Source organism: Nansenia antarctica, assembly GCF_963989245.1.
Source record: "Nansenia antarctica genome assembly, chromosome: 1".
In the NCBI taxonomy this organism is placed as follows: domain Eukaryota; kingdom Metazoa; phylum Chordata; class Actinopteri; order Argentiniformes; family Microstomatidae; genus Nansenia; species Nansenia antarctica.
Genome location: NC_137674.1, coordinates 89,691,489 through 89,717,902, shown reverse-complemented (window position 1 = coordinate 89,717,902; position 26,414 = coordinate 89,691,489). Strand labels below are relative to the sequence as shown.

The 26,414-nt window shown below is 43.7% G+C and overlaps 1 protein-coding gene across 1 annotated transcript in view; it reads right to left on the bottom strand.

The window, feature by feature from the left end:
- The window catches only part of gbe1b (glucan (1,4-alpha-), branching enzyme 1b), a 70,108-nt gene extending 61,824 nt beyond the window's left edge, over positions 1-8,284 (bottom strand). The window contains exon 1 of the mRNA XM_080548906.1: positions 8,093-8,284. Coding sequence (XP_080405032.1) covers positions 8,093-8,190 — 98 coding nt within the window. The 5' untranslated portion in view covers positions 8,191-8,284. The remainder of the gene's footprint in view (positions 1-8,092) is intronic.
- Positions 8,285-26,414: the final 18,130 nt, after the last annotated feature.

Genomic DNA, 26,414 nt, shown 5'->3' with positions numbered 1-26,414 from the left:
TTTAGTTTTTTATTACTATCCTTCTTTTTCTGTATTTTTTTGCTTTTTTGCTGTATGTAAAGCACTTTGAATTGCCCCTGTTGTATGAAATGTGCTGTACAAATAAACCTGCCCTGCCTGGTGAGACAGTGATACTATTACACTTCTGCGGTTATGAACACAGGCAGTTAATATTCAGAATAGTGTAGCCTATATTCTCTAGCCAACGGCTATACATATTCTAACGTGGTTATAACTAGGCCTACCTACTAGGCTATATCATTATGTTAACACTATAGACTACTTTCACACTGGACGACAGAGAATGTCTTTCACCAAATCTGCACCAAAGGGGCAATCTGGGATTTGGTAAGTACACTTTTATAAATAGCCATTGAATATTGAAAAAATATCATTATTAAATGCCTCATGAGCTGAGTTCAATAGTAAACAAACTCTGTATAGCTTCAAATCACAGTTTAAACTAGGATTTTTATCAGCTCTCCTGGAGATATTCATAAATACAAGACAAACTCTCCTGAGGTAAACTACAGGCAGCCTTTGTTTACGAGCTAGCTAGCTAGCCTTGTTTGTTAGCTAGTCTACAGTGCAGTCTGACAGACGTCTGCTACCCTACCCAGACTGCAGCTGTTCTCAACCATTCATTATGTAATCGGTGATATGAAAGCAACCAGAAGTAGCCGTACAGAAGTACAATGACACCGCTGCACACAGGCTGCTGGTAGCCATGCAGAAGTATGAGTTACAGGGTACTTCCCACAGGGTTGTGCAGCACAAACCACGGAGTACCAGTCGCACAAAGGATGAAGGCCTTAAGAGTAGCTGATAGAAGAGTTTTTAGTGTGTCTATTAAACATTGTCAACAATCATCAGTTAATGTATCTTCAAGACGGGTCATCCCTATGTTCCCACAGCCCAATGGTCCCACATTTCTAATATTTCATAGGTGGGTTAGGGTTAGGGTTAGTGTTAGGACTAGGGTTAGGGTCAGTGTTAGGGTTGGGTTAGTGTTAGGGTTGGGGTTGGGTTAGTGTTAGGATAGAGTAGGGTTAGGATCAGGGTTAGGGTTAGGACTAGGGTTAGGGTCAGTGTTAGGGTTAGGACTAGGGTTAGGACTAGGGTTAGGGTCAGTGTTAGGGTCAGTGTTAGGCATAGGTGAAAGTGGGCCGGAAAGGTCCGGTGCTGCGTTCCGGCAAGACTTTCTGTGCCGGAACGCCGTTGGGGGAAGAGATGCAGCTGCCTGTCAATCAAAATCCGATTGCTGCAGAGTGCAGAAGCAATCACGATTCACGATCCATAATTTCCAACAAGGAAACACATGGTTGACGTTATGTTTCCTTGCGTCTATTTTAATACCTTTGAAAAGGACACGTTAACCTGCTTTACAGTAGACCCGACGCGACGTGGTTGGGTGGGCAGCACTGTGCACTGAGACAGTCCGACCGGGATTACAGTCGCGCCGTATGGAAGCATATAGTGGACTTTATTCAAATGTTAATGCAATTTGAGATTGCATTTGCATGTTCCACTTTTGCATGCATTCTTTCAGACAATATTCAAATTCAAATGCAATTCTAATGATTTGCATTTTCATTTTCATGTACCTGATGTGCACATTCGCTGTCAATATTAAAATGATAATGCAAAGCCATTTGACATTTAATTTTCAAAGTCATGCGCTGCTTTGTAGCTGACAAAATTCAAAAGTTCATTATAATGTGAAAATTACTATGCAATCCCAAAATAGCATATTCATTTGCCACTTTTGCCTGCGTTATTTGAGTCAATATTCAAATTGTAATGCAATAATGTGATACGCAATTGCATTTACATGTTCTAGTAAACACATCCGCTTTGTAGCTGACAAAATTCAAATTTTCATTCTAATGTGAAAATGACTATGCAATCCCAAAATAGCATATTCATTTGCCACTTTTGCCTGTGTTATTTGAGTCAATATTCAAATTGTAATGCAATAATGTGATTAGCAATTGCATTTATATGTTCTAGGAAACACATCCGCTCATTAGAATTGCATTTGAATTTGAATATTGTCTGAAAGAATGCATGCAAAAGTGGAACATGCAAATGCAATCTCAAATTGCATTAACATTTGAATTTAGTCCACTATATGCTTCCATAAGCAAGCCGTGTTGCCAGATTGGGCTACTTTTGGTCACACTGGACGGGTGGATTCGGCAGCTTTTAGACTGGTTGGGCTGGAAATTGTCAATTCCATCTGGCAACCCTGGTAGCAAAATATGTGCATACGTATCTGGTAGCAAAATATGTGCATACGTATCTGGTAGCCTACTGGTACTTTCAAATCGCATCATATTATTATTATTATTATTATTATTATTATTAATAATTACAATTTACAATACAAATAGAACAATTGGGGGTCCCTCAAAGAAAATGTGGGCACACTGCGCGCGCACAACATCAACCTCCAAGGCTTGATTCTGACCCAGGAAAAACCCTGGTATGTACTGTATAACATGATAGCCATCTATGAGCAATGCACTGTATATAAGATGATGACCAAGGGTATTTCTGCTGCTGACCAAGGGGCTGAGTCCTGTTGATGGGGCCCATTTTTCTTTTAGAGTCTGTAGGCTACTGTATTTGTTTATTAAGACTTAAGATATATTATCTGAATTTCTCTTGTTTTATCAAATGTTCCAATTATTTTCATTTCTTGTGCTGGTTTAAAATTGCAGGAAACTAGCACAAATAATTGTGTGGGAGAGAGGGGCCGCCGCTACCAAAACGTGCACAGTTTTGGGTCGCTCCACCACCAAAAACTCTCACTCCAAACTTTTGGTGAAACTTGGCAGCCCTAAAGTGTTTCTAATTTCGACACCAACACCACGATGTGTGTGTTCAGGGATGCATGAAGCTGGGGGCAGGAGGAGAACAATATGAAACGATGAAGGTTGGGGTAGTAGCCTATAGTTCCTGTAAGAAACTCAAACCACTTTCACCCCTTGTGTTAGGGTTAGGGTTAGGGTCAGTGTTAGGGTCAGTGTTAGGGTTAGGATTAGGGTCAGTGTTAGGGTTAGGACTAGGGTTAGGGTCAGTGTTAGGGTTAAGGTTAGGGTTAGCTAGATGACTTAGAGATGTGGGACCATTGGGCTGTGGGAACATAGACACGCTCCCCTTCAGGACACATCCAGTGTGACGTGGCTTTCCTACGCTGGCCACAAATTATTTTGTTAGTCATCGTCACGTACAGAAATACACCTGCCCTTCCCCTGGCATGCGGCCAGATATAGACCCTAGAGAGGTCAGCTGGCCACGTGCTGCTCGGGGCTCTGGATTGGCCTAGAAAGACACAGACACATAACCTTGTCTCTAGCACTCCCAAGGTTACCAACCTATGACCTATCCTGTGAGCAAGGCTAAACCTTTGGCTAATGTCTATTACCTGGGAGAATAAACTCTTCATACTCTCACTTTATACAATTAATAAATGTAAATAAATGTTATCTCACTTACAGCCATTGTCAATACCTCTGCCTCCTTGTCTCTAGCACACCCAAGGTTACAAAGCTATGACATCCTGTGAGCTAAACCTTTGGCTAATGGCTAAATTCTGTTGCCTGGGAGAACAAACTATAACTTTATACAATGTATCTCACTTAAGTTTCCATAGCGCATTTCAGTGCTACAGTGAGTCTCTTCCAGCCAGCTAAGCTAAGTGCCCTCTCTCTCTGTCTGTCTGTCTCTCTCTCTCTGTATGTTTGTCTCTCTCTCTCTCTCTGTCTGTCTCTCTCTCTCTCTCTCTCTCTCTCTCCCCTGCAGCCAAGCTCAGACTGGCTTGTGAACGCCCCGGGGCTGCTGATGATACGGTGAAGAAAAACTGGCAACTTTCTTAGTAACTGCGCCCCCCCCATGTTGAGCACAGAGGATACAAGGACAGCAGTTGCCAAACATAAACTTTGAAACTCATTTGACGCAGCCCTCATACCCCCGGTGTCCCAATTTCATGGCTGTTCTGGAGAGGAGGGGGAGGAGGGGCAGAAGGGGGATGCGTTTAAGGACAGGCTGGTCTCACTGCCACAGTAACAGGCGTGAAATGAATGCCTGTGATTATAACAAACGTGTTACAGGTGGCTGGACTACAGGACATGGCTGGGTGTCATCCGGTAGGGATGCAGTATTCTGCTTTATACTAGCTTATCCTGATGTGATTTAGAAAATGTAAGGATACTGGGTAGTAGAACGCACATATCTAGGAAAAGTCATGAAAGGAGGGTCCTGAAATTTGATCGAGTGCAAAGATATAAAACAGTTTTACTCACAGAGTCAAATGACCCCACCCATGGCTGTTAAAAACACAGAGATTTCCGAACTTGAAGCTACACGACTGCATACTGCTTATTAGTAATAATAATCAAGCAGTTAGGGCAGCCTCTATGTCCTGTGTGCTGCAGATGGGCTCGTCACGACACAGAACCACTGTCTCTACAACATGGACTGACTTACGGTATATAGCACCTTATTCCAAAGCTCATTCTTGATTCCCACAGTAACACACAAGTAATCAATAGGTTATTGTCATACAATTATCACAATGCTGTAAATACTTTTAAATATGAATATTTTAAAGCCTAACGGTACTGGTTTAGTTGAGATAACTTAGAGATTAGCCTCTGTCTCTGAAGTCAATGATGTGACATAAGCAGCCAGTACAATCACATCTAACACGGCACACCTCCGTCTATTGACTTTCAAATCCCAGATATTGACTTTAGTTTAGACAAAAGCGGGTCACTGAAGTGCCATTCACCTCAAATGACCCCAGCAGGGTCCAAAACCTGTGTCCCACTAACTCAGCAAACACAAGACCCTAGTCTTTCACTTAGTAGCCTACTGAGCTTAGTGAAACGACGTAGACAGTCACGGCATAGAATGAAAGCAGTACGGTGAATAAATAACTCAGATATCTCGCACGCCGGTTTCATTATTCAAGCATAGAAAACAAAAGCGAATGGGGTTTGTGTAAATTAGCCTAGCATCCCTAGGGTAATAAAACAGTCAGCTTCATAGGGATGTAAACATCTCAACTGCAGTTAATTCACTGTGGGACCAGAAACAGACACTTGTGTTCGAATGCTTACGGTCTCTCCACTACTTAAGTTTATTACAACAACGGTAGCACAGGTTCACAGGCTACACCTGTCTGTCTTCTCCTGGGTTAGATCTATATCTACACAGCTGCAAGTCATTCATATGGTTCTTTGTGGTTGATCTATAAACTGGGTTACAACCTAGACCCTCAGTCCTGCTGTAGTTAACCATGTATAATGCCACAAAAACTGGGTTTACCACACCACAACATTCACACCACATACACCCATACACACACTACCACACCACATACACCCATACACACACTACCACACCACATACACCCATACACACACTACCACACCACATACACCCATACACACACACACACACACACACACACACACTCACACACACACACACACACACACACACACACACACACACACACATGTGTGTCATCTCCCCAGCTGGTATGGAGGCATCATCTGACCTGGGGACAGCAGCTGTCACACAATAGGAGGAAGTAGATGTGGGTGTATGTGGTGTGGTAGTGTGTGTATGGGTGTATGTGGTGTGGTAGTGTGTGTATGGGTGTATGTGGTGTGAATGTTGTGGTGTGGTAGTGTGTGTATGGTAGGTATGTGTGTGTATGGTAGGTATGTGTGTATGGTAGGTATAATGTGTGTATGGTAGGTATGTGTGTGTATGGTAGGTATGTGTGTGTATGGGTGTATGTGGTGTGGTAGTGTGTGTATGGGTGTATGTGGTGTGGTAGTGTGTGTATGGTAGGTGTGTGTATGGTAGGTATGTGTGTGTATGGTAGGTATGTGTGTATGGTAGGTATGTGTGTATGGTAGGTATGTGTGTATATGGTAGGTATGTGTGTATATGGTATGTGTGTATGGTAGGTATGTGTGTATGGTAGGTATGTGTGTGTATGGTAGGTATGTGTGTATATGGTAGGTATGTGTGTATGGTAGGTATGTGTGTATGGTAGGTATGTGTGTATATGGTAGGTATGTGTGTATATGGTATGTGTGTATGGTAGGTATGTGTGTATATGGTATGTGTGTATATGGTAGGTATGTGTGTGTATGGTAGGTATGTGTGTATATGGTATGTGTGTATATGGTAGGTATGTGTGTGTGTATGGTATGTGTGTATGGTAGGTATGTGTGTGTATGGTATGTATGTGTGTGTATGGTAGGTATGTGTGTATGGTATGTGTGTGTATGGTAGGTATGTGTGTATATGGTAGGTATGTGTGTATATGGTATGTGTGTGTGTGTATGGTAGGTATGTGTGTATATGGTAGGTATGTGTATATGGTAGGTATGTGTGTGTATGGTATGTGTGTATGGTAGGTATGTGTGTGTATGGTAGGTATGTGTGTGTATGGTAGGTATGTGTGTATATGGTATGTGTGTGTGTGTATGGTAGGTATGTGTGTATATGGTAGGTATGTGTATATGGTAGGTATGTGTGTGTATGGTATGTGTGTGTATGGTAGGTATGTGTGTGTATGGTAGGTATGTGTGTGTATGGTAGGTATGTGTGTATGGTAGGTATGTGTGTATGGTATGTGTGTGTATGGTAGGTATGTGTGTGTATGGTATGTATGTGTGTGTATGGTAGGTATGTGTGTGTATGGTATGTGTGTGTATGGTAGGTATGTGTGTGTATGGTAGGTATGTGTGTGTATGGTAGGTATGTGTGTGTATGGTAGGTATGTGTGTGTATGGTAGGTATGTGTGTATATGGTAGGTATGTGTGTATGGTAGGTATGTGTGTATATGGTAGGTATGTGTGTATATGGTAGGTATGTGTGTGTATGGTAGGTATGTGTGTGTATGGTAGGTATGTGTGTGTGTAGGTAGGTATAGTTTTTTAGGTGATGCATAACACATGTCGTTACTGTACTGTTTGTGCAACGTCAACAAAGCTTTCTGATTCAGATTATTCTGAAGTGAGTCCATACCGGGCCTAGATATCACTTATGACTATATGGCTGCGTTCGTAAACTCGCTATGAGAGCGCCGGAGCGCACACTGAGTTCAACGTCATAAAGAGACCAAGTCATTTGATTGGACAAGAGGCGTTCCGTGAGTGCTGGTCAGATTTACAGAGCGTATTTACGAACGCAGCCTAGATGTCGATGGTTGCAGGTTCGCAAAGCAAATCGCCTGTGATGTGTTATACAGTATCGTCTCTGGTGACGAGGCCAAAGCATTTGTCATTTTTGCAAAACGCAAAGAAACTAGAAAATACTTTATTGTAAACAGACAGAATAATGGAGGGTGGAGGCGGAGCACCTAATGCGAGCAGCTTTGCAGCAACCCGACTAGAATAATAATAATAATTATAACCTTTATTTGTATCGCGCTTTTCCTGCAAACGTTGCAGCTCAAAGTGCTCCAATCATTATATAATCATCATGTAATAATTTAGTCATTTAAAGGCAATATTAAAAAGATGGGTTTTTAGTCTTGACTTGGACATAATGTGCTGATATGCTAGCAGAAGGTCATGACAACCCATGTGTACATAAGGTTCAGATATAGGAAAAGTTCGGATATTTATAGCATAGCATAGAGTACAGCACAGTGTTTTATTGTATAGTAGTATAGTAGATAGTGTACATAGCCTTTATTTATGTCAACCAGCTCTTTTCTCTTTTTTATTTTACCCTGGGCTCTCTTGTTTTTAGTCGTTTTTTCCAAGCACCAGGGGAGCCCCCCCTCCTAAATTTCGTTGTATGGTACCTGTACTGTATTAATGACAATAAAGACCATTCATTCATTCATATCCGCCTAGCAGGCGACTGAAGGAGGTGTTCCTGGTGTTGCGTTGTGTTGTTACGGAGAGACACTGATGCCGCTGTCGCTACTGAATGTACACACACACACACACACACACACACACACACACACACACACACACACACACACACACACCGGCTGGTGTGCTGCAGTGCGCAGCTGCGAGTTTCGGGCTGAAAAAGCCATTTTTTTACCTCCTCTGGAAGTCCTTGCCGTACGGTCTCAGATAGGGGTCCATGCGGAGCAGGCTGCTGAACTCTGGGATGGTAACACTATCCTCCTCGTCTGCCATGGTGCTGGACGCCCTTGCAGGACGGGCTAATCGAGCACCGAGTGTCTGTCTGTCTGTCGCTGCTGTCAGAGTCACACAATGACCGTCATGTCTGAGCAGGAGAAAGGCTTTGAACTGATCCAGAGACAACAGCGAATCAGGGTCATTCTGACCCGCCCAGCCTATCACAGGGCTGTTCGGACACGCTCTTTCTCAACGCATCCTCCTGAAATATTAACATAGATGTGATGCAACTAGCGATGCTTCCTGTTGATGCTGTGTGTGTCTCTTTAAGATGACCGCGGAAGCGTTTGGAAAAGGGAAACAGGGCAAAAGCATCTGTGAGTGGTGTAGTGTACTGGTGGTATAGGCTGCTGTGTGTGTGTTCTGCTGGGTCGTTCTGATGTCAAAGTCAAACATAGCGTTGCCAGATGGGATTGACATTTTCCAGCCTAAAATTCACACTCTATGGGCCGGTTTCACAGACAAGGCTTAAACCTAATCCTGGACTAAAAAGCATCTTCAATGGAGATTTTACATTGAAAGTGTGATTTAGTCCAGGACTAGGCTTAAGCCTTGTCTGTGAAACCGGCCCTAAGTGTGCTAAGTCCACCAAAACCCACCAGCCCAAAACCTAGATTGTCAGAAAACCTCTAATGACTATTGGGCAGGTGCTCATCTCCTGCTCCTAAACTGTCTGTCTGTTGCCAATGATGTATATGTAGCTATATGCTATTTATCCAGTATGGAGCTAATTTAGTGCCAGCAGAAATTGAATTGTATTTGACAGATTGAATTGAATATGAGCACAAATTGAATTGTATTTGACAGATCTGAATTGTATTTGACAGATTGAATTGAATCTGAGCACAAACTGAATTGTATTTGGCAGATTGAATTGTATTCAATTCAGTTTTCATTATTTTAATTCAGTTTTCAAATTCAGTTTCTCTAAATACAATTCGGTTTTTCTCAAAATACAATTCAGTTCTCAAAATACAATTCAGTTTTTCTCAAAATACAATTCAGTTTTTCTCAAAATACAATTCAGTTTTTCACAAAATACAATTCAGTTTTAGAGGCACTCATCCGGGGACTCTGGGCTAGGTAGAATAATAGAGCACCGATTCTAAGAGCAATTGCGCGTCATCTCCCTGTCATCAGAACGATCACGTCCCCACATTGGGTGCTAGAAGTGTAGAAGTTTGACTGGTAGTCAATGGAAATGCGTGGGACTTGAGAGCCCTGAGTTAAGATACTTTATTTTTCTGTTTGGTAGTCTGTCCAATGTGACACTTGCCCTCCTCCACCGGCCCTCGTTTTGGATCTAGCTTGCTGTTCATTATTTTCATGATAAATCGTATCTAGCTAGCTATAACATCTTCATATACACCATACAGGCTAAATACTGATTAACAGTAATCACCCTAACCCTAACCCTACTTTGGCAAATGCCCATTGAACAGATTTATTTATTATCCTATCTTAAGAAAACGAATGTAACACTCTCATCTGATGACAGGGAGATGATGTATGACTGATGTATGACTGCTCTGATGAATCAACCCCTATTTCATAAATTTTCTGTATATAACGACGCCGATCATTGATCGGCAACGACACTGGTAGGGCTTTCACACCGGCAAAGAACCGTGCCCAGTGGCGGACTGGCCACCGGGCAAGCCTGGCAAATGCCAGGAGGGCCGCGAGACTCTGGGCCGCTCAGAATGTATTATATAAAATATATATATATATATTTGTAATTTTGTCTCTGGTGATTTTCATTGAAAATAACTTATTTCAGCAGACCACGGCCCAAAACATTTTATATCGGCCGGGCCATCCACGCAGTACTGCATCACGGATGCCCAGGGCCCTAAACCAATAGGAGCAGAGCTTTAGGTAGCGGGGTAAACCAATAGGAGCAGAGCTTTAGGTAGCGGGGTAAACCAATAGGAGCAGAGCTCCCCTATGGGGCGGAGCTCCACTCATAGAACAGGAGATACCTCCATAACTATCATAGTCAGCTCTGTATCGCCAGTGGACACGCACCTCATGTCATCATTCCGTTTATAACAGCAGTTAACGTTACACTGCTTTCATTTTCAGAATGGGGGAATTTGATGAGAGCGATGCAGTTAATGTGCAACAACTGGATGCAGGGAGCAAGTGTGGTTGGAAGTAGGAATGCACCGAAATTCGCATGTATTGGGCCGAAAATAGCACAAAAAAGTACATTCGGTGTGAAAAGGCTATTGAAAGAGATATTGACTGATGACTGCCTACTGATAATACATATAATTACAGCAAACATGTCGGTAGTTTGGCATCTGTCCTCTGACTTTTTATGTTAACAATCCGTGTTGCGTGTTGCGTTTGGAAATAGGGCTGTTGCGTTGCAAATGCCAGGGCTGTTTTTTGAGCCCAGTCCGCCCCTGACCGTGCCGGTTCGCGTTCGCGTTCGGAAACCTCCGAACGTTGGCGCTGTCTGGCGAACGATACACTGGTATGAACGCGGGCTCGTTCGCCAGACAGCGCCAACGTTCGGAGGTTTCCGAACGCGAACGCGAACCGGCACGGTTCTTTGCCGGTGTGAAAGCCCTATATATAATTGTTTGCCTAACTGGCCATCGGATTTGGGCTCCTAATATCTAAAAAGCACTACGGTTTTCTTATTTTATCGGATTAAAGTAGCAAAGACCAGAAATGTCCATTGACCGCCAGTCAAACTTCTACACTTCTATCACACAAAAAGGGGCGTGGACATGACGGGAGAGCAAAGTACCCGGATGCGTTGCTCTTATGAATTCGGATGGGAGGGATTAGAATCCCGCATTGTAAATAGACCGGCATTGTAAATAAGAATTTTGTTCTTAATTGTCTCGCCTGGTAAAATAAAGGTAAAAAAAAATAATAAAAAAATAATAAAATCGGTGCTCTATTATTCTACCTAGCCCAGAGTCCCCGGATGAGTGCCTCTAAAACTGAATTGTATTTTGAGTAAAACTGAATTGTATTTTGAGAACTGAATTATATTTTGAGAAAAAACGAATTGTATTTAGAGAAACTGAATTTGAAAACTGAATTAAAATAATGAAAACTGAATTGAATACAATTCAATCTGTCAAATACAATTCAGTTTGTGCTCATATTCAATTCGATCTGTCAAATACAATTCAATTTCTGCTGGCACTAAAATAGCTCCATAATCCAGCCCAAACCTATAATAATAATAATAATAATAATAATAATAATAATAATAATAATAAATGCTATTTATCCAGCCCAACCGCCCAAACGATTTTTTTCTGGCCCAGTGTGATCAAAAGTAGCCCATTCGGCGGGAACCCAACCCACCCCATCTGGCAACCCTGGTCAAAGCTGTGTTCGAAATGGCATACTATCATACTAGATACTACATACTGCATACTCAATGAGTATATACTACATACTGCCTAATAAATTGATAATAAGGTTCTGAATCGCATACTAGCATAGCCTACTATTCATACTAGATAGATAAACATGGATTTTGAGTATGCAAGAGCGTTCACACTGTATAGTATGTGAAATTTGAGTATGCGATACATGCATGAAATCCAAGTGTATTTGTGTCTTACACACACGTTTGCCTAGTATTTGACTGCCTGTAGCCCAACCACGAATGGACCCAGTATTGTAGCTTCAGACGGACAAGTTGGTTCTATTGTGCTTGCTGCAGCAAGCCCACGACATGTTATTGCTCATATATATTTATTTTAATCCCTTTCTTTTACCAACTGCTAAGACAACAATGTAGTAAGCTAGTTACTTTAGCTAGCTAAAGATATTGGCCCCCCAAATCATTTTACAACTTGTTTAGCTAATATCTTCCAATGTTTTCTGTCGAACTCCGCAGTGAAGGTATTGTGATGAACGAGAGTTTTTATTGGGTGATGAACAATGAACCCTGATTACACCATGATGAACCTGATGAGATACACCTGGCCACGGCGACTCTGGCTGGGGACTCTGAGCATAAGTAGACAGAGCCAGGAGTTGAGCGTGGTTGGGGGGCAGGAGCCGATCGCGTCCCATTAGGGGTCGCCGTCGCCAAAGATAGGTAGCGAGGTGGAGGAACGAGTCACCAACAGATTAGTCCCAGCAGCTTGCTGGGTGAAGTTAGGGACGGGAAATTAAGAGCCAATCCCTATTCACCCCTACGGCTTCGTTTTCACCCCTATGGCTTCGTTTTGCGTGTTCACGTTTAGGGGTAGGGGTGTCCCAATTCATATTTCATCGAGCCATGGCTTCATTTCGAGGGCTAAGGCCCAATCCCGATTCCCTTTTCTACCCCTATGGCTCGTTTTCGAGTGTGACTCGATTTCGAGCCAAGGCCTTTGGAATCGCTCGAAACAAAGTCATTGTTAGCCCTCGAAATGAAGCCATGGCTCGATGAAATATGAATGAACAATTGAACAATTTATGAATGTATATATTTTTATTTAAATCATTCTATTGTCCTCTACTCTGGTGACCAGAGGCCTACTCTGGTGACATAGTAGTGGTGGACTTGGATAGACTTCGGGCCAATCCCAATTCCCTTTTTTACCCCTATGGCTCGTTTTCGAGTGTCACTCGATTCGAAGGCAAGGCCTTCGAACACGTCACAAGCCCTACCCCTTGAAATCTAAGCCCTATGAATTGGGACAGCCCTTCACGGCGCCTACGTCATCAACAGTGGTTTAGACGCGGTACGGGTGACGCGTTGTGTTGCCGGCGAATTCTCACATCTCGCAATGCCTTCTTCAGCTGTGTTTATTTCTGTTGCGTGTGCTATAAGCATCTATTTTCGTTTATTATCAACACACCTGAGAAATCATGGAAGAGCAAGACGTCTTCGACGCGCCAGAATACTGATGGGACTGATGGGACAGTTTTTGGTATGTACGATAGACTGCAAAAAAGTTTTTAACCAAGCAACACAACATGCTAGTATAGTGGTTATTCATGTAAATGTTGTCTCAACGAGTAACCGACCTTTTACTTTTTGTATTATTGATTTGTGTGATGATCTGTGTGCAGTACAATGCGTACATGGCGTAATTACGTGGTAATTAATGCTATCGTGCTATTAACGTGTTTGTTCCATATGTGTTTGGTTTGGGGGGATTGGGGGGAAATGGCTTGGGGGATGGGGACATTGCTTGGGGGATGGGGACATTGCTTGGGGGATGGGGAATGGAGAAATGTCCTGCAGTAAAATCTTTCCTATTCAGACTAAGGAATGTGAACGTATTTCCTTTTACAGACTGGTCATCCTATGAGATACTGCAAGCTGAGTCAGGACCTGCCCATCCTGCGTTTATGGTTTAATGTAGAGGCTGAGCTGAGACAGGACTACCGCCTCAGCAGAAGAGCCATGCATGGTCTGCAGAGGCTCCTACAGAGGGAACAGGATCATGGCTGGGGAAATCAGATGGAAGTCCTCATTTATGTGTACTGGCTGGCTCATGGACTGTCCTATCAGGTTGTATGCCGTGTCTTCAATGTGCCAAAAGCCACAGTCCACCGCATCATCCACAGAGTTGCACAGCACATTTGGAACAACCTCAAGCGAGCCATCTCTCTCCCACCGGCAGGAGAGCTTCATGCTGTTGGGCAAGGATTTGCCCTGCTATCAGGAAGCCCTGCCTTCAACAACGTTGTGGGTGCAATAGATGGCTGCCATATCAGGATCAAACCCCCTCTACTACACCGAATTGACTATTTAAATTACAAAGGATTCTTTTCTATAAACATGCAGGCAATTTGTGATTCGAAGGGTAGATTCCTTGACATCTTTGTAGGCTACCCGGGGTCGGTTCATGACACACGCATCATGAAGAACAGTACCTTTTACAGGACCAGACAGTACCCTCCCAGGGGTTACATGCTTCTGGGTGATGGTGGCTATCCCTGTTTGGACACACCAATCTGCCTCATCACACCATACAAGGATCCCGTTATTGGACAAATACAGGGGCGCTTCAATAATTATCATTCCAGAGGCCGCAGCATTGTAGAAAGGGCTTTTGGAATGATGAAGACCAGATGGAGATCTACCCTGTTCAAAGCCTTGGAGGTTAAACCAACATTTGCACCTGTGGTAGTTGCGTCCTGTGCCTTTTTGCACAATGTGTGTCTCGATAATGGAGACATGCTGGAGCTAGATCCAGATGCACAGGACATGTTTGACCCCCAACCTCCCGGTGAGCCCCTAGCAGGTAACGAGACCTCTGGGAATGCTACAAGGGACAGACTGGCTGCCTTGGTTTCGGGCCATGTGCAAGCACCATAGTACAATGCTGTTTGTGACCCAGAAATGTATAATTGTATATAGTTTGTATGTTAGCCATGTTGATACCATTTTAGGCTTGTTTCAATCTGTTTTATGTCTTAATTGTGTGATTTCTTCAAATAAAAAAAATATTACAAAAATATTTGTCTTACAATTTTAGGATTTTTACAGTGAACTAACTGCTAGCTAAATGGGAAAATGTGGTTTGATTATATAAGACAATCTGTTATTCATGCTCATAATGAATCCACCAACAATTGGTTTGAAACAAATACTTTAGTAGTCCAACAACAACAACAACAACAACAACAACAACAACAAATGTAAGTATCATGGGGGCTATTCCATCAATGTTGCTAAAGGAAAATCCCAATAATAAGGACTTTCCTTTAGCAAAGTTGATGGAATACCCCGAACAACACAATAAAAACAACAAGGTTAATTAACTGTTAACAACTTTGGGGCTATTCCATCAACGTTGCTAAAGGAAAATCCCAAAAATATGGACTTTCCTTTAGCAAAGTTGATGGAATAGCCCCTCTAAACAAATCTACTCTACTTGTCAGGAATTTTATCCACTAGCTGTTTGAACAGCGCTAAAAATTATTTTGTGTTGGCGTTGTGTTCTTTTGTGTTGGCGTCATTTGTAGCATGACGCTCCTGTTCAAGCTCCATGTCTTTTTCCACCAGGGTTACCAGGGTGTCTAGGGCGGTCGTCCTCCTCTTCTTCCTCTGGGTTTGAGGGCTGGCTGAGGTTGAGACTGGGGCGGGGGCTGAGGTTGAGGCTGGGGCTGGAGCTGAGGTGGAGGCTGGGGCTGAGGCTGAGGTGGAGGCTGGGGCTGAGGTGGAGGCTGAGGTGGAGGCTGAGGTGGAGGCTGAGGCGGAGGGAGAGGCTGAGGAAGAGGCGGAGGGAGAGGCTGAGGTGGGGTTGGTCATTTCCTGAAAGAAAAAAAACAAATGAGAAGGAAATACATGTTAGAAATGGATGAATTACTATTGCATTACTTGGTAAATGTGATTGTATCTAATCTTCAAACCTTACCAAAGAGCTGACCACCACAGGGGGGTCGATGGATGGCCTAGCTCCCAGGACCTGATGCATATCAGTAAAAAACTGCCAATTGGCCGCTGTTACTTCCCCAGCCTCTGTGCCTGACCCGGTCTTTGGGGTTTTCAACTCCTGCAATAAACACACAATGTTAATAATGAGAAGAATGACAAATAATGCCTTTATTACAGTAGCCTACACAGTACCTTATATTTCCTTTTCAGGTTCTCCCATTTCTTGGACACTTGCTGGTGGGACATCTTCCCTTCCAGCCCAATTTGTTTAATAAACGCCCTGTATCATAACAATAATAAAAAATGTATGTTAACAGAATGTAAAAAACTATAAACAAACATAGACGTTTGTATGCAGTCAAGAAACTTTAAAACCAATTACTCACTCCCAAAGGCCTTTTGAGGCCGCTTTGCTTTTAAGAAAATGGTTCTCATTTTCGCTCCTGAAATGGATGAGATCTCTGGTTTGCTCCGGAGTCCCTAATGATGGAACATTGTTGTATCATAGTTGTATCATTGTTCAGAATCGAAAGAACCAACGCTATTGCTTTCTGACGAACTCGTGTTCTGCATGGGCCTGCCAGATGCGACAGTCGTATATAGTTACAATTTGGACATTACAATACCATGGTCATAACTTTTCACAAACTTCATTAACGAAGTAAATACTTACATTTGTGTATCTCAGTTTTTGGTGGCATCTTGTGTATTTTTTTTTTTTTTTTTGTGGTCTCTAAACTTGTCTCTGGTCTCTTTCTTCTCTTCTCTTCTTCGCCGTTGTCAATAGGTATTGTGGCATTGATCTTTTTATACATGACATTTTCGTATATATTTTGGTATCTGTTACTTACTAAAAATGAAGAAGAATTCTTGAGCAAATTTGAGCAAGACTTGTTTATTCAAAAAAGCAGGTTACACAGCATGGCCCCTTCAATGGAGCTGATGGTCCGAATCGGTCACAGGATGGATGTGAAAAAATAAAGAGGCCGAGTCCATCTACGTAGCGGACTTTATACCCTGTCACTATTATTTCGCTGAGCCAACTAAACAGAGTCCACGTTACTTTAATTTGGTTGAATACAAAGCATACCAGTGAGTAGGTGAGGCCATTCTCCGTCCTGCAAATAGGATGTCATTGTCTTATTATAATGCAACTCACCCTATGGTCTAATACAATTCCAATGTAACCTATGTTATGGCCGTCTTGCTGACTCGACCCCAATGCAATTATCCTCCCATGATGACATTCCATCCTCTGCACATGCATTGTCAAAAGGCCACCGTGTGTCTCTCCCTATCTCTCCTAACAGAAACAACACAAACGGACGGTTATCTAGTGAATAGGGGAACGAATCAGATAAATGACAAATATGTTTCTGCCCTCAAGCAAGCCCTGGATGAGTAAAGAGGGAGTCAAACAGAGTCTCCTACTATGTTGCTTTCACTACGTGGCCGTCGGGTTGCCATGGCTACGTCATATGAAAATACACTACACAGCCCCCCTCGGAACACGCAGAGTGTGTTCCGAAACTAAACGACAGACAGAAAAACTACATCAACCCATCAACTACATCAACACATCAACACATCAACACATCAACACATCAACACATCAACACATCAACACATCACTCAGTTCATCATGCATAATACAAAAACTGAGATACAGAAATTTCCAACGACCGATGTTTCCCTCGTCCGAAGCGGCAGGGTCAGAGGTTGCTAGCACATGGCCCCAGTTGGAGAACAGCCTTTACCGCTGTCTCAGATTGATAACACTTTCATAGTCAGGAGCTTCCATTGTCGCGTAACCATTACATCACTTCACAACCGACATCAATCACATGATATAGAAAGAAACAAACAGGAACCGAAGCAAACAATCACAAAACATCACTTAATAAACAAATCATCAAAAGAGGAAACAAAATCAGAAAGCAAAGCAGAATCCAGCTTTTGCTCATCAGCTATGTCGGCCATCATTAAAGCATTAACCGGAACATCAGAAATACACTTTCCAAAACATTTGATTAAAATACCAAGTAACATAATACAGATGATAATGACAACAAGAATAATAGCGACGGACCTGATCATATTACCAATACCTGAAAAAGCAGAATCAAAGAAATCCAATGTATTCCAACCGTGTTCTTTACGTAAATCCTCTATACCCTTCTTGTTAGATTCATGGAAATCATACAGAGCGTTACCAGAATCCGAAATATAACTGCAACATTCACCGCCTATCAAAGCACAAGTACCACCCTGACTGGCCAAAATAATGTCCAAAGCCATTCTATTTTGGAGAGCTACATTCTTAGTTTCAGTCAATTCAGTAGCCAGGGCAGATACTACAGCATCCGAAGCATTAATGTGTTTTTCAAGAACGGATGATAGGGCACTTAATTCAGTCTGAGAGTTGTAGACACCATAACTTGGGAATATTAGGCCAAAAAACTTCTGAGCGGTAGATAACGCCCTACGACTACGATGGGTTGCTTGTTTGTGAAGTACAGACATCTCTTCCCGAGTAACTTTCCTAATCAAAGGTATCAGATGAGCTAAATAACAAAGTCCCTCACTCAAAGCAGGAAGCTTAGAGAATGCATTATTATCACACACAAGAAACACACCCTCCGGGAGTTGAAGCTCCGTACCAGGATACGGGAAAATGACACCACCTATACAAGACGCGGCCCCTAGCTGACGAAGCGCGCTGCCCTTGGGCCGAGATTGTATGTCAATACAGGTTGTAATATTTACGAGAGGCATGACCTTAAGCTGCGTGGTGCCTTTCTGCCGTCTGGTAGTATTGGTATCATGTAATTTCATTTGAGGCACCATAGCACAATCAACAACTTTACATTTCAATCCAGAAATAACAACTGAACCTCTCCACCGTGTAGAAGTCACACTCCCAGAACATAACAGATGAGGACTCAATGCAGTACCATTCAATTGAACGAACATAGCTTGGATAATATATATCTTCTTCGGACCTGTTGGTTGTGACAAATGTGTAAGCCTATCAATAATAACCTTCCCCACACCGCTAGGCCTATGGTGTTCGTTAACTGCTGCTGTCAGACGTTCCAACACACCAATATCCACACCTGCATAGGAAGAATTTAAAGGAACCAGAATCGTGCTGGGCTGACAAGAAGAGCTCTGGTTCTTGCCCTGTAAAACAAATTGGGCTAAACCCTGCCAATTATAATGAAACCATTCTGCTTTAGTTAACGGTATGGGGAAAAACATAGGAGCAGATGTACTTACAGGGACCTGTTGACAAATCCAGCAATCAGAATAATTCATTTTTGAAGCAAAATCTTTCATGATACTAGTGGCAGAATTAGGGTGGGACCGTGTCCCCAGGTGATTAGAATCATACAACAAATAATCGTCAGTAGCGACTACAATCGCCTTCGTAGAAGCCTTTACAGCAACATTTTTAACCTTTCCTGGTAACTCAACTGGAAAAATATATTCATGCACAAATTCCCTACAGTCCACCAAAAAGTCGTGTGGAAAGTCAGGAATGTTACTACAAACTTTGTCCTTGAAATTGTTGGATTTGTCAAACACCTGTTCACCGATATTACGTCTAGCACACCAATACGAGTTCACCTCATTGTCAACATTAGTTAATGTCACAAGTGTTGACATTAACTGTTGTGTAAGTGTAATATATTTGGCATCCAGTAAGTACCACTCAGCCGCTTCAGTCGAGGCATAGATCAAACAATCATCAACAGTACAACGTGAATGTGGGCAAATAAAAGCTCTACCTAATGTGATAAATCTTTTCTGACGTCCAGGCATAACAGTGTGTGAGTGAAGTGTAGCATTGTCCAAGGAAGTCAATGGGGTAGGAACACTAAGGGGTATATTAGTCTCTGAAACGGCATGGCTTGAGTTTCCTCCTAATTGGCCTTGGTGTATCACGGGATCTGTCTGGTTGGGGTGTATCACTGACAGGTCTGTGTCTCTCAATGGTACCTTGGTCCGGGCAGCCGCCCGGGTTGCTGACATCTCCGTCTGGAGCATTGTCAGGGTCGGAAGGGGTGACAACAGGGGCAACACCAGGCTTGGTAGAACCCCCAAGAGGGGTGTCGCAGTCACTGGATCCTTCACGATCTCCCTTGGCCCACTCGTCTCTGGGCTGGACAGGGTCTGGGACGAGGCCCCCCTCATCATCTGCATCACGGCGCAGATACTCACCAACATCTTCGTCAGCCTGGATGTCCAAGCTGTGGACTTCCTCGTCCCCAGGGGTCTCCTCACCATCCTGCTGAGGCTCTCCCTCATCGTCCTCATTGGTGCCTTGATGCAGTGATGAACGTGGTACCAGGTGGGGGACCCCTTGATTTGGATGGCAGTCCCAGTGCACCGAACGACCTCGTATGGTCCTTCCCGTCGAGCCTCATGCCACTTCCGTCTGTAGACCTTCACGTATACTTTGTCACCCGGTTGCAACGCGTCCTTCCTCTCCTGTGCGTTCACCTCCTCTTCACGTTCCTGTTTGTGGAGCACATAAGAAGAGATACTCTTTTGCCGGTTAGTCATGTACTGTACATAGGCTTTCATGTCACTCTCCAAGAGAGCCAAACTTGGCCCTTTCCCACTGGTTCGTGCACAGGGAGCTGTCATTATTCTCCCCATAGCCAGTTCATGGGGAGTCAAGTGCAGCCCTCGAATCTCACTGGAACGACAGGCCATCAATGCAAGAGGGAGTCCTTCCACCCAATTAAGACCTGTATGCTGACAGACCTTAGAAAGACGGTTCTTAAGGACCCCGTTCATCCTCTCTACCATCCCCTGGCTTTGAGGTGAGTAAATACACCCAAATCTCTGCTTGATTCCCAACTTTTGTAGTATAAGCTTTACCGTCTTATCCACAAATTCCTTACCATTGTCTGACGCTATCCTATCTGGAATTCCAAACCTAGGTATGAATTCCCTGCATAGGAACTTTGCTACAGACTGAGCATCCTTTTTTCGAGTGGGGCATGCTTCTACCCATCTGCTGAACCTGTCCACTACAACTAACATGTACCTGTATCCTGCAACAGGACGAATCATGTCCACATAGTCAATCACCAAATGTTTCATTGGCCCGTTTGGGGTAGGGATATGCCCAGTTCCCACTGGTATTCCAGGTCTGATATTGTTTTTCAAACAGACCACACATTGACCAAGGATATGGTCTATTTGTTCCAATAAATATGGAGCCCAAAAACCATATTCCTTGGTGATCTTGCGTCTTACCTCCCCCCTGGCCACATGAGCTAATCCATGGGCTTCCTGTATCAGCATGCCTAATAAATCTGGGGGTGCCACAACCAGTCCCTCATGATTTCTCCATAGACCTGTGTCATCCTGACTAGCCCCCCTTGTTAACCATAGGTTTTTGTCTAGCGCATTTGCCCCACTCTGTAACATCAACAAATCCTCAAGCGTGACCATGCCCTGTAACTGTGCTTCATGTGTGACCAGCAGAACTTTACCTGCTTTGTCTGCTCCTGTAATGGCTTTGGCTGCATCATCTGCAGCCCTGTTACCTTGTGTGACATGTGATGAGTCAGATCTGTGTGCGGCACACTTCACTATGGCTAATTCCCTTGGTTTCATCATGGCTTGTAACAGCTTCATGATTTGAGCGTGGTGCTGAATAGGCGAACCATCAGTTTTCTTAAAACCCCGTCCCTTCCATACAGCTCCATGTAGATGACACACATTATGGGCGTAGGCAGAGTCGGTGTACACTGTCACTCTTCGTCCGGTTCCCAAGTTGCATGCTTCTGTGAGGGCAATTAACTCAGCCAATTGAGCTGAACAAGGCTGAGGAACAGCCTCGGCTTGTTCCACAATGAACCCTGAATTTTGGGATCGGACTATGGCATACCCAGCACGTAAACTTTCTCCTACCCGGTAACAAGATCCATCAGTCCAATACTCAACGTCAGCTTCCTTTAAAGGCAAAGCTAGTAGATCTGCTCTAAGCTTAGAGTACCTCATAGCTTCCTTCACACAATCGTGTGGTTCCCCATCTTCTGGGGTTGGCAAGGTCTCTGCTGGGTTAAGTGTGTTACATCTTAGTAATGTTACATCTTCTCTTTCCAACATCCTGTAATAATTCCTAATCCTAGGCATCGTCAAAGTATACTTGCCTTGATTCAAAAGATTCCTTAGACTGTGGTGGCAGAGAATGGTAATTGGGTACCCCATTGTTAAGGTTGTTGCCTTCTCGTACATAAGATATGCCCCGGCCATTGCTCTGTAGCATGGCGCGAAACCCATTTCTACCTCTGAATATGCGACAGAGTAATAGGCTATGGGCTGTGGACTAGGTCCAATGCCTGTTGGTTGCGTAAGAACAGCGCAGGCATACTTCCCTTTGGCTGAAGAAGAAACATACAATCCAAATTCTTTGGAATAATCTGGAAGCGCTAAAGCTGGCGCTTCTTGTAATTTGTGTTTAATTGTCTCAAACGCCAAATCAGCTTCCCTTGTCCAAGTAATGCAACATTGGAGTTTATCACTACCTGTTTCCTTAATCATCCCCCTCAATGGAGCGACCAGTCTAGTGTAATCCTCCACCCATGCTGAACTATACCCAGTAATGCCCAAAAACATCATCATTTCCCTAACCGTTCGTGGTTTTGGAGCCTTCTGAATAGCTTCCAAGTGTTCGTTAGTGACACTGCGATGTCCCTGTGTAATAGATTGTCCTAAGTAAGTTACCTTTTCCTGGCAATACTGTAGCTTCTTTTTAGACACCTTGTGTCCCTTCTCCGCCAAAACCTTTAACAGTTTAACGGAATCCCTGTGACATGTTTCTTCATCTGGGGCACAAAGGAGTATGTCATCCATGTACTGAATGGCAGTACTACTTATCGTCTGCCCTAACCCGTCTAAGTCCTCCTTCAAGACCTGATTAAAAACATGAGGACTGTGTTTGTACCCTTGTGGCATTCTGGTATATTGATAATGTTGACCTTTGTAGGTAAACCCAAATAACCCTTGACTTTCTACACTAAGAGGTATAGAAAAGAAAGCCCCGCATAAATCAATCACTGTAAATACTTTGGCTGTAGATGGAATCTGAGTCAACAGCACATGAGGATCAGGAACTTCGGCTGGATAGCTGACAACTACCTCATTCACAGCCCGTAGGTCATGTACCAGACGATATGAACCATCAGGTTTCGTTACTGGCAGAAGAGGTGTGTTACTTAACGGATATTGAGTTATCTTCAAGACTCCTGCCTCTAACAATCCTTTGATCTGTGGCTCAATTCCATCAATTGCTTCCTGCTTCAATGGGTATTGGTTTTTCCAAGGGGGTTTTGCACCCGGTATGAGTTCAACTCTCAATGGACGAGCTGATTTCACAAATCCAATGTCTGTACTGTTCTTTGCCCACAGGTCTGCTGGCACATTCTGTATCATTTCTTCTCTGAGGTCTTTTTCAGGTTGTACAGGAAGGATTAGCTGGTTCATTAGCTTCACAGTCTGCGGATGTCCTATTCCCTGAGCAGAGATCATTAGTTTTGTGAACTGTCCATCAATGCTCCTCCAGATAGCAGGGTTTTCTTTTGTCGTTACAAATCTGGCTTTTTCTGAGTCTGCCATCATTGCCCCTAAATGCTTCTGTTTATAGTGTTCAGATATCATAAGTGTCACATGAGGGATGCTACCCTCAATCTTATGCTCCTGATCTAGATAAGTGTCACTGTTTATCTTCATAGCCACTCCCTGAGGGCCTAGGATTATACAACTTGTACTAAGCTGTACCTGTTTTGGCTGATGCTTCAGCCACTCATCTGGGTTTGCATCTGCAACTTCTCTAAAATACTGGAGTGTACAATGCAATGGATCAGTAGGCCTTCTGGCCTCTGACATGTGTGCCAGGATATAATTGTCCCACATCCTTGCTGGTTCCATTAGGTCTGGGCTAAGCCCTCCCACCCAATACACCATAGATGCGTTGTTGTCCATCATGACAGACAGCTGTCTGTTCTCTTGTGGCACTGTCACCCGACAGCCGTCAGGTGTGCATTTCACTGTACAGTTCAATTGGCATAGTGCATCTCTCCCTAGTAGCCCTATTGGCGTGTGTTCTGATACAAGTATTGACAGATCTGCTCTCTGTCCTTTGTACTCTAAGCTTACAAGCTCAGTAGTAGGGATCAGCTGTTTAATTCCCTCGAATCCGATTGTCTTCACATATTTCCCAGACATAGGAAGGTGCGTGGCATCTTCAGGCTTCAGACAGGTGTAGGCTGCTCCACTGTCCACCATCAATTCTAATGGACGTTGGTTGACCGACACCCATATGGTAGGTTCATCTTCAGGCCTGTTCGTCACCACCAGCTGGCACCCCCCTCTCGGATCTTCTGGGCACCCCTATAGCCCAGCTGGTGGGCCTCCGTAGGGGTTCACCACTCCTGGAGCCGGTGTAGCAGGGGGCCTATATCTTCCTTTTTGTTTCCCCCCTGCGCCCCCCTGGTTCTTCTTCCAGCAGGTACGGGCTAAGTGTCCATCCTGGCCGTATTGGAAACATGGTCCTAACATCTTCTTCCCGGCTGCGGTCCATCCCTCTTGTGGTGGTCCTTGGCCAGGCTGGTTGTATGGCTGGTACGGAACCACTTGCACCCCTGGTGGCCCCTGTGGGTATGGATACCCCCCTTGTGGCCCCTGTGGGTATGACTGGGGAGGGACAGTTTGCAGTTGCTGTGGCTGAGATGGGACCTGTAGGGCTATGGTCTGCACTCTCTCTCTGGTTTTCTTGCCTTCAGTCAATTGTACTTGAGTTAGTTTTCTGAGTGAGTCTTCGTCTTGTGCCTTCTGTATCTGAATCTTCTTTCTAAATAATTCTACTTGGTGTGCTACGTTGTCTATATAAACAGCCTTGTTCATGTGTCGTAGCCCCACCACTTCTGCTAACTTGTTCTTAACTGGGGTAGGGAGACCTTGTTGAATCTTTTCCCTGATTATGGCTTTTTCTAACGGGTTATCTTCGGCATCCTTCCCTGTCACACTTCTCCATTGAGAGTGCACACGGGCTACATAACCTCTGGGATTCTCATCTTCTCCCAGTGGCATCACAATGATATTGTCTGGGTGAATGTGAGTAGGGTATGTCTCTCTGATTGCCTTCCACAGCCTGCCTCTGTTTGCTGCGAAGAGCTCTGGGTCATAAACTGATGTACCGATATATTTATGAAGTCCTGCCTTCGTCAATATTTCCTGCATGGTGTCCAATCCTGTAATAAAGGCTAAGAGTCTTTTCAGGTCTCCCATCGCGGCCTGCGTCCCTGTCAGTCTCACGTCCATCTCGTTAGTCCAAGGGTGACCCCCATCTTCTAGGACTGGGAGTTTTTCGATCACTTCAGACAGATCTGTATGACCCCAAGGACGATATTCTATCTTGTTATCTCGAAACAGCACCGGGAAGATCCCCTGAATTTCCTCTTCCTCCGATGCCTTCCCTCTTGGTCTAAGGCCATAATTGCTTACTAGTGGCTCCGTTCTTTCGTCCCACCTTGGTGTCGCTGTAGACCTTGGGAGGTTCGGCTGGGATGTATGATGTGATGACACTTGACGATATTCTCTTGAGAGGTTCGGCTGGGATGTATGAAATGATGTCACTTGAGCTATCTGTTCTTCCAGTTCCTCTATCTGTCGTATACAACTTTCCTCCTCTCTTAGGCTTCTCTGGAGTTTTCTTGCCCTCTTTCTTAACTCCTCCTTATCCTTTTTCACCCTTTCTTCCTCCTCTTCCTCCGACATCCTCTTCTTTTGCTTTAAGCTCTCTTTCTTCTTCTCTATCTTCAGAGACTCCTGCTCATCTTCAGAACCACTTTCTTCTTTTCCCTTTTTATAGCGTCTTGTCCTTCCCTGTTTTTCGGCCCTGGCTATTAGTTTTCTGATCTGAGCACTGTAACCTCCCTGTGCATTGCTGTCAGCACCGGAACATTCGCCTTCACCTCCACTGCCATCTTCATTGTCATCTGTCTTGTTCTCTGGTTCGAAATCCACGGTCACTTTCGCTCTTCCCCTCTCTAGTACATTATCACCCCCATCTTTGATAGTGAAGGCTCCGTTCGTACTTAGGACGGGGACCTGAGGGTAGATCCGCTGAGAATTGTCCTCCAGTATCTTGGCATAGGGAGGAGGACTGGAGATTGGAGCTGTGTGTGAGAATGGAATGTTCACTTTCTCTTCCATTGCTTTGGCCAATTCATCTCTTTTTTCTGGATCCATGTGAGCTGTTTTCTCATTCCAAGCTAATGCTACTTTCTGCCCCTCTACCTTGAAGAGGTCTAAAATAGCTAACTCTAACCTGCGTTTCTCTGATCTAATCTTTCCTTTTTGATGCGCCTTATGTGCATTGATAAGTATCTCCAATGTTGCAATTAATTGTAAGTCAAAGGTGCCCTCTTCTGGCCATGGTTGTTCAATGTCTGCCCAACGAATATTCCATTTCGTTGACATTTTGCTAATCTCCTTAACAAGAGGATTCATTTTTTCCACTATAGCCACAGGGGATGAATTTGCTAATATTCCCTTGTCTGTATTAACAGCCCTCACAATGTTACTGGGTTTGGCTCCCATGTCTGAAATATTTATACTGCTTAATATGCTGAAAATATGCTATAAGGTGTACTTTTCTTACAACCCACCTTCTGTTGCCGTATCTGCTAAACAGATGCTAGTCCAACTTTTAACTGCGTCAACTGTCTACACAGAACATTACAATTCAGAACAACGGATTGTTTCAGTGGTATTGTGTATTATTGACTTAAATGTAATCTATGTGTGTGTGTTTTAATTTAAATTTAATTAAAATTTTAAT